Source organism: Mustela erminea, chromosome 12 (genome assembly GCF_009829155.1).
Source record: "Mustela erminea isolate mMusErm1 chromosome 12, mMusErm1.Pri, whole genome shotgun sequence".
In the NCBI taxonomy this organism is placed as follows: domain Eukaryota; kingdom Metazoa; phylum Chordata; class Mammalia; order Carnivora; family Mustelidae; genus Mustela; species Mustela erminea.
Window position 1 is genome coordinate 66,492,039 of NC_045625.1, and position 12,896 is coordinate 66,504,934.

Consider the following 12,896-nt stretch of genomic DNA (forward strand, 5'->3'; position numbering starts at 1 on the left):
GACTCCCAGATCATCTTTGTGATTACACACATTCTTGAATACACGGATTTGTTTCGTTAAGTAAAACCAATCCGTAGACAACCTAAGAAAAAAGCGGAGTATCTCTCCCGACCACACTGAGATCTGGGTGAACGACGGATTACTAGACACTGACATTTCTAAACGGTCGGCAGTTAAGACCTCGCTGAGCCCTTCCATCACTCGGACTTGTCGGAAAAACAGCAAGAGCGCCACGAGGCCTCAGCGTCCGGCTGCACTTGCCCTGGACGCCGACGAGAGCATCCAGGGGCAAAGCCGAGCCGCCGGACGTCCGAGCCGAGCGAGCCCCGCGCCTCCCGCGGAGAACCAGAGGCCTGCTCCCCGCGCTTCCGCGGTGCTTTCAAGGCCTGTTAGAGACCTGAGGCCCGGGTGAAGCCGGCCCCGGCGAGGAGAGGAGGGACGGAGCCGGAACACTGCTGTCTGGCCCGGGTCCGGAGCCCAGGAGCCCGCGCCGAACGGCGGCGGCGGAAGCAGGCAGGAGGGGGCGGGGCGGGGGCGGGGCGGGGCGGGGCTGGGCGGCGGGCGCCTCCGGGCGCGGCGCGCGTTTCCGGCGTGAGCGGCGGAGCGCTGGGGCGGGGGCACCGCCTGCTCCGAACAGCGCACAATGAGACAGCGCTGAGCGCCGGAAGTGGGGCCGAAGGAAAACACGGAGAGGGAGCCCGGCCGGGACAGGAAGAGGCGGGGGACCACGGCGGAGGTGGTGAGTGCTTCGGGGAGCCTTCTCCCCGCGTCCCTCCCAGACCAGCCTCGGGGGTGGGTCTCCGGTGGGTTCCTTGGTCTCCGGAGGAGAGGGCGGGCCCGGCCGGAGAGAAACGTTGGCTCTATCCCCCGCCGGCCTCCTCGCCCCAGTTGCGAGGACCTGGGAGCCCTCAGGCCGGCGGGGACTGAGCTCCTCGGATTCGAGTCCGCATCTTCACTTTGTGTCAGACCCTGCCGGCGCCGGAGAAGCAGGGACTTGGGTGGAGGCACTCGGCCCCGGCCCCCTGGCCGGCCGGGGGGACCCCGGAACCCCATTGAGGAGGCAGGTCACTTCCTGCTTCCTGGTCCCCGATGTGGCTTCGTAGCCGGGAGTGCGGGGACGCCTCCTCTTTCTCTGCCTTCTGCCCCGAAGGGTGTAAACTGAGGCAGATCGGGGGTGGGGCGATCAAACGGGGTCGAAGAGGGAGAACTGCTATCCGTGACAAAACCAAACTTGTTGGGGTTAGAGAATGAAGACTGGGGAGGTTAGCTGGAGTTGTCTCTTAATCTGAAATCCAGCCCCCTTGACGAGGGAAGCCTTGGTGGGGAGCGAGGCCCTCCCCAGGCCAAGCGATCGAAGCCCCTGGTTCTGGATAGTGGTGGCGAGGAGGAGCCGAGGCCCTTCCCTAAAGGACGGAGAAGGGACAGGAAAGTGGAGATGAGCTACGTTCACAGAAAGTTTCGGTTACTTTGTATAACACTTAAAAGTAATTGCCAACTTTTTTTTTTTTTTTTGAAGTCCGTTTCCGGAGTTTTTTAACAACACAGGTTTGGGAGTGAGGGTTTTGTTTGGTTTTGTGGAGAACTTTTGGTTTATTGGTAAAGCCACCCAACTTGATATGAGTAACATTTTTTTAATACTCCAGTTTTCGAGACTGTAGGAAGCGTCCCTTAGTCACATATATAATCTTCATCTTAAATAGTAAGTACTAATTTTCGTGAAGAATATTATAGGATTCAAGCCTCCCGACTTTCAGTGTAATGCGCTGATTATTAGAATGAGATGGAAATTAGGAAAACAAGAGTTTGTATAGGCTTTTGAGCATCTGTGCAATAAACGTGTTGTATTTCAATATCTTGTTATAGTTTGATGATTTCCCAAAATGCCTTATTTCAGGTGCAGAGTAAGAAAATTGAAGTCAAAGACCATGGGAGATGCAGCAAAACCGTATTTTGTGAAACGTGCTAAGGACCGAGGGACAATAGATGATGAGGATTTCAGAAGGGGTCACCCCCAGCAAGATTATTTGATAATGGATGATTATGCTAAAGGCCATGGCAGTAAAATGGAAAAAGGCCTTCCAAAAAAAAAATAACACCAGGGAACTATGGGAGTACCCCCAGAAAAGGACCATATGCTGTTTCCAGCAATCCCTATGCATTTAAAAACCCAATTTACAGTCAGCCTGCTTGGATAAATGACAACCACAAAGATCAGAGTAAGAGGTGGCTCTCTGATGAACTTGCTGGTAATTCAGACAGTCGGAGGGAATATAAACCTGGACCTAGAATTCCTGTTATAAACCGACCAAGAAAAGACTCCTTTCAAGAAAGTGAGGATGGATATAGGTGGCAAGACACAAGAGGATTCAGAACTGTAAGACGACTACTTCATAAAGACTTGACAAGCCTAGAAACCATGTCAGAAATGGAAGCGGGAAGCCCTGGTAATGTGTTCCAACTTGTCAAGTTACAACTCCAGAGTCGCAATGTCTTTTTCATCCAAATGAGGTTTATTATTTTCAGCAATGTAGTTCTGATTTTTCATAGTTCCTGCTTATTTAATGTGAATACTTTAAAAATTGTAATCATGGTATTTGGGCAACTTAAAAACGTTGCATGTACTGATCACTTCAAAAGTTCACTTGGCTATGAGGCCCATTTTACTTCAGTAAACGTATTTCCCATTGGTGCCTTTTACTCTTTCGCCCTGGGTACTATATCATATTTTCTGAGTGGTGTATAATGTATTTTCTAAAATTATGTACTGTAATTTTGTATTTGAATAGCGAATGCGTCCATAATATAAATGACAGAATATAAAGCTTAAAAAAATCGTATTCAATGTAAGTACACAATATAGACTGTATTTCCTATCACAGAAGGTTATCTGTCTTTTGGATGGAGTATCGATCTCCACAGGAGGGTAGTCCACGATTTTTTTTTTCCTCAAAAGTGACCATGGCAAACAGGCTGGGACACATTAAGTTTTGAAAATCAGGAAATATAGATGAAAGTTTTGCCTTTTAGTTTCTGTAGCACCAAAACCCATTTCTGAGTGCCCTCTGTGTTTGATAATAATTGCCTCAAAGTGAGTATAAGTTTTTCTAAAAGGTGAATAGATTTTGTCCATGTAGCAGTGATTTTTATAAACAGGAAAATTAGCTAATGGACAGTAGTTACTGAAATGAAAGAAACTAATAAATCTGAAGGAAAAAGTAAAATGTATTTAGTCTGAAAATATAAATTATGCTTGGGAAAATGGGCTTCTAAATATATTGGCTGTAGGCCTTTTTTTTTCAAGATTTTATTTATTGAGAGAGTGAGAGTGAGAAAGAGAGAGCATGCCTGAGCACACAAAGACAGAGAGGGAGAGACAGAAGTAGGCTCCCTGCTGAGCAAGAAGCTCTATGCAGGACTTGATCCCAGGGTCCTGGGATCATGACCTGAGCCAAAGGCAGACTCCTAACAGAGCCCCCCAGCTGCCGGGCTGTAAGCTTTTTTTTAGTGACCATATGGAATGGGTGGCAAATTGGCCGGCATTTTAAAGTTTTTGTTTTGTTTTGTTTTGTTGTTTTTTTTTTAATTTAAGTGAATCTAGGCAATGTTGGCACTCTCTCCTCGGTATCCAGAAGTCCTTTTCTTACGTGTTATCTCACAGTGGCCAGTTACATTTATGCATGTTACTGGTAAGGCATTTGAATTTGTGATCTGGACATTTAGAATACTTAACAGAAAACGTCATTTGTTATCTTTAGGGAGTCTTATGATAGTCTTAAATGAGAGAAGAGTTGCCATTTTAGGTTTCTTAAGGTAGGAAAAGCAAGAGAATATGTCTTATATAGTAGAAATAGAATGAGGTGTTATAAAGGAATCCCGGGAGAGAAAAAGCTTGGCTGCATGAATCTTTAAGCTAGAAAGAAATTGAAAGAATTGTCTGATCTAGTGCTCTGTTGTGATACATCAGGGTACAGTCACAACTTTTCAAAAAAGCAGGCTGCTGTGGTCTGGCGAGGTTAAATGTATTTACTGGGGTAGTGGCTGAGGAAGTGGAACTGAAATTGAGTGCTGTGCTGCTTTGGCCGTTAACTCAGCCTCACTGGACCTTGAATCTGACAGAGGGAAACCGAGCACATTGATAATTTCTTGGCCTTTGATTGGTGTTTATCTTTTTTAAAGTCTTCATATATTTAAGTATTTCTATATTATTGTGTACAGGTAGGACATGGATATCTTAACGCAGTTACCAATAGTCTTTTACAAGAAAAAGTTGGTCTTGAGTAGCATTATAAAAACAAAGATTTATAGAATAAAAGTTTGCAACCAGATAGACATTAATAGGGACTGTTAACAGACTAAAAACTTCTTGAATATGTATTCTTGTTTAGTCTGAAAAGTAGCTAAGAAAGTTACTTTTAAGTGGTTTTGAACAGGAAGTACATACATTTTTACTGTCCTTTTAATTGAAGACAGTGCCCAAGCGCCCATGTTCTCTGTAAATGAAAAATACGTGTATGTGCTTTCCCAACTGCGAGATGAAGAACTGTTCAGCTTCTAGCCCTTGAACATCTTCATAAGGGAAATACTAAGCTTTAGTATAAAATAACTTACTGTAGAGAGAAATTCCATTTGAAGTATAAACTTTGCACTGCACTCAGGATCCCCAAAAGGATCTCATTAAAGGGACTGAAATTTTCCTTGAATCAGAATTCTCTCTTAAGGAAGGGTCTCATTAAATGATGTGAGAAGCCAGTGAAAATTATCATAGAGTTGCTTTGGTTTTTAATACTTATTTTCTATTTTCCAGTTCTGTGTTACCGCCCTGTACTTCATCCCTCAAATATCCTAGGTTGCCAATTTAATGTATTTGGGACAATTCCATTAGTGATCTTAGCTGGAAAATATCCACTCATATACACATGTCCTTTGTGAATGGTATCATGGGCCATATGCAAATAAAATATGGGAAACTCGGAATACTGTATACAGAGAATTCATGTTATAAGACACCTGCAAGAGCCAGGTAGTCTTCCTCTTTGTAATTGTGGGAACTTCTTAGCAACATCCAGTTTTGTCTTTCGAGATTCCCTTCAATGAGACTTTATTTGACCGTTTTTACCCTGCAGTCCTGTGAATCTCAGTTCAGAAGGTGATACTGTCTTGTCAGTTATGGTCTAGTCTAGATGTGAATGGATATAAGGGGGGATTTCGGTAAGTTCTTTCCAGTTCTTACATTGTTAGATAAAAGGTTGAATTTCAGAATTCCATCCATGCTTTAATCTTTATTTTAAATCCCATTACTTTCACTTAGTCGTTAGTCCCTGAGTTATTTTCTTGGGCCAGCATTTTCCCCATCTGGATGATGGGGGCAGTATCAGCATCTATGACAGGATCACTACGGGGATGTAACAAGGCAGTGCACATCAAGTACTTGCATTGCATCTGTCGCATAAAAAATACTCCATAATGACAGCTGCCATCGTCATCGTCATCAGACAGAATTTCTGCAGCCATCCCTTCTCTGTATAAAGACAATAAGGAGTGGGGCACCTGGCTGGCTCGGTTGGAGAATGCAACCCTTGATATTGGGGCTGTGACTTTGAGCCCCATGTTGGATGTAGAGATTACCTAAAAATAAAATCTTTAAAAGGAAAAAAGGAGTTAATCGTGCTCTTTGAAGGGAAATTGTCATCCCAGAAGATGACAGCAAATATAGTTACATGAAAAGCCTTTGTGATTCGAGAGAGGAGGAGTTAAAAATGGAATTTGGTTCCATATCAATTACTGTAGTATAACTAATACGGACTTTTTTCTTTCTTTTTTTTTTAAAGTAGGGATTCATCTGTATTTTTTTTTTAAAGATTTTATTTATTTATTTGACAGGCGATAGAGCAGGTGCACAAACAGGGAATGGCAGAAGGAGAGGAAGAAGCAGGCTCCCCACTGAGCAGGGAGCCTGATGAGGGACTCGATCCCACAACCCTGGGATCACGACCTGAGCCAATGGCAGACATTTAACTGATTGAGCCACCCAGGTGCCTCTAATATGGACTTTTCTAATGGTATTGCACATATTTGTGTAAATCTCTAATGAGTATTTGCCAAAGTAGGAAACTTGTGAACACTGAAATCAGATATAATTATTTAGAGTAGAGCTTGGAAGATACACAAATTAAATGAGAACAGACACACCTCTAAGTTAAAAGAAGTGCTTATCTCAAAAGTTGATGCAGATGGAGAGCACAGTCCTTAAAAGACGGTGATAATTTATTTAATTGGGAGTAGAGGAGTGTTAAAAAGCAGGTATTAAAAGTAGACTGGTTTTTCTTCGCAAACAACTACTTACCTTGGGTATTATTTGTTTGGCCCGTTTTGATGGCTTAAAAAAAAAGAAACTATTTGTCCTAATACTTTAATTTCTTTCAATTGCCACTTAGAGAAGCTATTTATGGAATTTCATTGTATATTCATCTTATGGTACTTTGAGCACAGTGCTTGCTACTTTTCCTTTAGAGTTATTGGCAACAGCTTTTTGCAAATTAGAGATCCTATATTTCCCTTTTCTGACTCACAAGTTTTTTCAGACAACTGGTTTATTGTAACTGCTGTACAAGAAATGCATTCCACTGAAAACTTGACATAGGAATTGCCTCATGCAGGGCTTTTCAGTAGGTTTATATTTTGAAAGAGTAATTTTTGATCAGCCATTTAAACATTATTCAAAACATTTATCACAATTTTAATTGGAGAAATGAATTTTATTTTAATCATATGTAATACTGATTTATTTTCAGAGCTTGGGCTATTTAAAACAATTTTTTAATAGATTAATCCCACAGTCATCTTCAGTTCCACAGGTAGAAAAGTTGTAAATTTTTTAAAAAGGCAACAAATTGACTTACTAGTTACAAAGATTGTAGAAGTAACAACAGAGTTTAAATGAATTAGTCCATACTTGTAGAAAGCTTATTTCAACTAACGCCTTTTTTTCTTTGAATGTGCTTATTGTACAGGCTGTCCAAAGAAGCTAAAATGAAAGTAAATATAAGATGGGAACTAGTTGTCCTCTGTAAATAAAATTTTGGCTTGAACTGCTTATATCCGTGTAGGGAGAGGGCCCAATTACATGAAAGCTGAATTTACAACTAAATGATGGATTTTCGTTGCACGTGATAATGTAGTTAATTTCTGAGTTCTTTGGAGATCATATTGTCAGTCTTTGCTCTGTTGAGGTTGTTTACCAAAAAAAAAAAAAAAAAAAAAGAAAGCAAATGTGGATAGTTTTCAGTAGAATAACAGGTATACCAGAATATATTTCATACATTTATATTGTATATCATAACGTATTAGGTGTATTAGAATTACAAGTGTACTTACCTTCAGAGGACAATTTTTACTATTGCTGAATATGTTCAGGAGTATACTTGGAAGAAATGATAAAATCACATTGTATGGTTGAAGCGAATTCTTTTCCAGTGTTTCCGAAAGAGGATTTCTGTGGGTTGGTGTATCTAGATGAGGTGGCCAATGAGTATTCATGCATTTTATCCATGGAAGAGCTTTCCTTTTGCTGTGTTCAGATGTCGTTCAGATAACCACATTACTTAGTTAATAAATATGTATGAATAAATATGTACGGTCTGCTTTTTTGTCAGAGCGGTATTACTCAAGATTACCAATAATATTTTCCCCCTAACTTAAGAAAACAAGAAGCAGAGGTCCAGACCTCGGAAGCCACGTAGGACTAGAAATGAGGAAAATGAGCAGGACGGAGACTTGGAAGGCCCCGTGATTGACGAGTCTGTGCTTTCAACGAAGGAGCTCCTGGGCTTACAGCAGGCAGAGGAGCGATTAAAAAGAGACTTCATTGACAGACTAAAAAGGGTAATGTCTTTTATTTGTTACTTAAAGTCCTTGTCTTGGTTTAAGCTGTGCTAGTAATTGGAACGTATGCTTTGATGAGTTAGGCATCCTACTACAGTTATTAGCATTTAAGCGCTATGAGTTAAAAGTGGTACTCAATTTGATTTAATAGAATCACTTCCAAAAAATGGCCATTAGGATAGTGGTTAAGAGTGACAATAATATATTAACAGTTTTTAAAGTGATGGGGAAATAATTTCTGGCTAACTTTTGTTTGCCTCTGTTTTGGAAGATACTGTGTGTGTGTGTGTGTGTGTGTGTGTGTGTGTGTGTGTATATATATATATATATATCTCTAAATCTCTCCAAATTATAGCGACCAAGAAACTACCCTACAGCTAAGTACACCTGCAAACTTTGTGATGTTTTAATTGAATCCATTGCATTTGCCCATAAGCACATCAAAGAGAAGAGGCACAAGAAAAACATTAAGGTAAGTATAATGTAACCCAAACAAATGTTTATTTGTTAGTTGTTTTTACTTGTCATCTTTGTGACTTTTCTGTCTTTAAGGGTATGATATTAATAACTTCACTACTTATATTACTGAATTTATTTTAGACAAAATACATTGGTCAGATATGTTTTGCTGGGCAGTCTTATGAATTTCATTAAGAACAGTATCAGGATGAGTCAAGTCATTGATAGGACCTTGGTATATGCCCTTATGCCCGTAATAATAAAGCAAATAATTTGTCATTGCTGCTTTTAATGTTTTTCCCTGCACTTTTTCCTTATTTTTGCCTGCCTTCTATTATCACTTTATGTGCATAAAGAAGTATATGTGTTTGATGAACTGAAGACTAACACAGCTAAGGTGAGAGGGAGAGCTAAGAAAAATATTCCAGAATATTCTACAGGGTGTTATCTCAGTGAATGGTAGAAGGTAAAAACTGTGTGAGTCATTTTTAATCTCAATATTGATCTTAAAAGGAGAAACAAGAGGAAGAGTTGCTCACTACGTTACCCCCGCCTACACCCTCCCAGATAAATGCAATTGGTATTGCCATTGACAAAGTGGTACAGGAGTTTGGCTTACACAATGAGAACTTGGAACAGAGACTAGAAATTAAACGTATCATGGGAAATGTGTTCCAACACAAGTTACCAGGTATTTTCTAGATTTGTTTTTCTATTTAGCTACCTAAAAGTGCCTCATGCATTTTTCCAACCCATAGTAATTTTCATTTAATAGAAATTGAGTTACCATGTCCTGAAGCTCTTAATTTTTGTTTGTTTTTGTTTCTTCTGGCTTTCCCCCAAGGTAACAAAGACTTTTATGTGCACTGTCATTAAACCTGTCTTCATTATGAATTTCCTTGTACACATGTACTTTAAGTTAAATGCTCCCGATTATGGGGGCACTGTGGGACTCTTGTGTATCTACCTGTTTACCTTCCTACCTATTCAAATTGACACAACATTTTAAGTTAAAATAAAAGTATATTTGAGTCATTCTCAGGTTATCTGTGTCCCAAAAAGGTTCTGTTTAACCACTTTTAAAAAGAATTGCAACATCTAAATGAGCTCTGAACCTATTTTGTAATAGATTTTGTGTACTGTTGATTAAATTTTCCAGGATATGTCTGTGGAGCCACAGAAAACTATTTTTTAGAAAGCTCCACAAGTGATTCTAACCCACAGTTAGGATTGGAATCACTATTCAGAGGTTATCACCATATCCCCCATAGAACCATTTGTTCTACTGAAAAAGCATTCATATGGACTATCATTCATTCTTGTGTATACCTTCATAAAAATAAAGGGCAAGGATCTGTTCATTTCATTATATCTGTATCTCATCCTTTGTGTTATAGACAAGTTCCAAGAAAGGGATTTGTAATGTCAATGATTTGTGCTGTAGATTTCCATTATAAAATTTAATGTACTTTGTCATGGAAAACTGTTAAAACTCAAAGAAACCACTTGACTTAACAAACCTAGAAAACCCCACAAAAATCCCTGGTGGAAAGGAGATGATTTTTTGGCACAGTGATGTTAAACATTGGGAGAAAATGCCATAAATAAATATAGGCAGCAAATACATACACACACACACACACACACACACACACACACACACCCCTGTCTTCCTCTTAAGAGTGAATTGCTTGTTGCCTAACATTTTAAGTTATATCAGTGATTTTGTAATTATTTTTCAAAAGTTTTCCCTAAGAGAGCATTAAGCGTCTTTTTGTTCATAATTATACTGAAAAGTAACTTTATGCTGATTTTTATGAGTATTCTGTTGAAACATGATCTTTACAGTAAATTATACCTGTATGTGTATTTTCTAAAAGATTAAATGTTTGTACTAACTCTTGAGTATACTATCAGGTTTATAAATATAAGACAAAGTTAAGCATCGTTTTTAACTTTCCGATTGTAAAAATCCTGGCAAATAATATTTTCTGCACAAAATATAAAATAAGTTAGAATTTTTTAAACATGTTTTACAATTGGCATAAAAGAGTAGCTGTTAACCTAAACTGCAGACCATACAGCCATCCCCCGTTACATAAAACAAAATGAGTACAAGCAAAGAGCCAGCTGTTCCTTTTTGTTTATTTATACTAGATTTGAATACTGTCTTACATTCATGCATAGTCTTAATTGATGGTTCCATGTCTTAAACAGCAGTGTTTTGTTATGACTTCTGAGAAATTTCACCTTATATATGACTTTTTTTTTTTTTCCAGATTGTTCTCTGAGATTATATGGGTCATCCTGTAGCAGATTGGGTTTCAAAAATTCAGATGTAAATATCGACATTCAATTTCCAGCCATTGTAAGTACAAAATAAAATGTTGAAATTTTCACAGAGTGGTCTGGAAATTCTTTTTTTTCAAATGTGAGCTATATAAGAGTATATTTAGATACTTGAAGATAATATAAGTGGCAGCTTTCCCCCCTAAAACTTCCAGTTCCATGCTTTTCTGCCAACCTTCAATTTTAGCGCATTTCTTTTAATACTGTACAGATTTCTGTACTTCTTTATAGATCTTTCATGTATACTTCAAATGCTGGTTTTCTAACTATGTAACTCTAATGGGGCTTTTTAGGTTCTGTTAACTTGAGAAGATTAAATTATCTTGGTAAAGTCAACTTTCCAATGTCAGAGAAGAATTTCAGATTTTAAACAGTGTGGATGTGGCAACATTTGTGACCTGAAAACTCCATTCGCTCCTAAGTTGCTACTTCTATATACCTACTTTGTTAAAATAATTGGGCTTTTGAAGACTCACACCTAGCCTGGATTTCTGGTTCAAATGTGATTGAAAAAGATATGAGTCAGAATTTTGAATCTGGAAGGCACTCTAATAGATCATCTGTTCGTCCACTGCTGGTTCCCCAGGCCAGTTTGCAGATGGTTTATGCCATTTACCTGGTTTGCTAGTTAAAAATAATGAAGAAGGGCGCCTGGGTGGCTCAGTGGGTTAAAGCCTCTGCCTTCGGCTTAGGTCATGATCCCAGCGTCCTGGGATCGAGCCCCGCATCGGGCTCTCTGCTCTGCGGGGAGCCTGCTTCCTCCTCTCTCCCTGCCTGCCTCTCTGCCTAATTGTGATCTCTGTCTGTCAAATAAATAAAATCTTTAAAAAATAATAATAATAATAATGAAGAAGATTCCTGGGCATCATCCTCAGATGTTCTGTCATACAGCTTCTCATTCATTGCCATCCCTGACGGCTATAGCTACATGGTCAGCTGACCAATAGATTTTACTCTAATTTTAGCCTTCAGTCAAAATTGAATTAAATTTAAACTTGAATTAAAATTAAATTAAAATTCAATCAAAGTTAGTAATTTACCAGCATAGCAGTTATTTTGGTGTCATCATTCATTTAGCAAATCCTCACTGAGTCCGTGTTGTATGCCAGGCACTGTCCTAAATCCCAGAGAACAAAACAGTTAGGATTCCTCCCTCGTGGAACTCATGCCTAGTGGAGGAAATAAGTAATTACATATATATGATTAATTAAAATGAGAGCTATGTTGGGAAACCAGGTTCTGTGACAGAAAAGAACAGGAGATATGTAGATCCAGCCATCAAAATCCCCTTTGAAGCAATGGCTTTGACTCTAGGCTCTAAATAATGAAAAGGAATAAGGAAGTCAAAGGGTGAGTGTTTCAGGCAGAGAGAGCAGTGTTTGCAAGTACCCTAAATCCCTTCAGAGCTTAGCCTAGTCAGGGAGCTGAATGGAAGGTGGAATGGAAGCCATGGTGGAAGGACCAAGAGAAAGAAGCATCCATAATATTAGGACAGAGGGCCCAACATGCAGGATCTGTGGGCCTTGGTAAAGAGTTTCACTGTGACCTAAGGGCAGTAGGAAGCTATTGGGAGTTTTAAGGAGGGGCAGGACTAGGTCTGATTTATGACGTTAAGTGGTTGTGGTTCCTACATGGAGCAAGGACTGGAGAGAGCAAGGCTGAAGTGGAGACCAGCAAGCAGTCTGTTGACGATCAGCGACATGAACAGCTTGACGTCTTGGAGGTTTGCGGAGAGGCTGATTATGTCAGGAATTCGTTATGCAGGAGTTGACTGTGCAACAGATCACTTGCCCTCATTTGGCATTCGTCTCTGTCTCTGACTGATGTGTACACGGAGCATAATGATTAATTTATTTCCTGGGGTAGCAGCGTGCTTTCTAATTTGGAAAGGAGTTTGGATAACTCCCAATGACTGTGTATTATCTCAGTGAAACAACAGTACTTATGGATTATTGTATTCATTGATTTGTTTCCTACATGTGGATTAGTAATGTTTTCATTGATTTGTTTCCTAGATGTCTCAGCCAGATGTTCTCTTACTTGTTCAAGAATGTTTAAAGAACAGTGGTAAGGCCAAATTCTTTCCACGTTTTGCTCTAAATTTTCTTTCTTTTGTCATAATTTGAATATATCTTGTTTGTCAAACGTTGAAAATAGGAAGGAAGTCATGCATCTTTTAATTATTTCTGTGGGTAATATCCAAACAA

General features: G+C 39.6%; 1 protein-coding gene across 1 annotated transcript in view; it reads left to right on the top strand.

The window, feature by feature from the left end:
* Window positions 1-637: 637 nt before the first annotated feature.
* TUT7 (terminal uridylyl transferase 7) overlaps window positions 638-12,896 on the top strand; it is a 59,097-nt gene continuing 46,838 nt past the window's right edge. Inside the window, 8 exon segments of the mRNA XM_032308694.1 lie at window positions 638-739; window positions 1,895-2,076; window positions 2,079-2,444; window positions 7,700-7,881; window positions 8,237-8,353; window positions 8,854-9,031; window positions 10,620-10,708; window positions 12,705-12,756. Of these exon segments, the coding sequence (XP_032164585.1) occupies window positions 1,926-2,076; window positions 2,079-2,444; window positions 7,700-7,881; window positions 8,237-8,353; window positions 8,854-9,031; window positions 10,620-10,708; window positions 12,705-12,756 (1,135 nt within the window). The 5' untranslated portion in view covers window positions 638-739; window positions 1,895-1,925.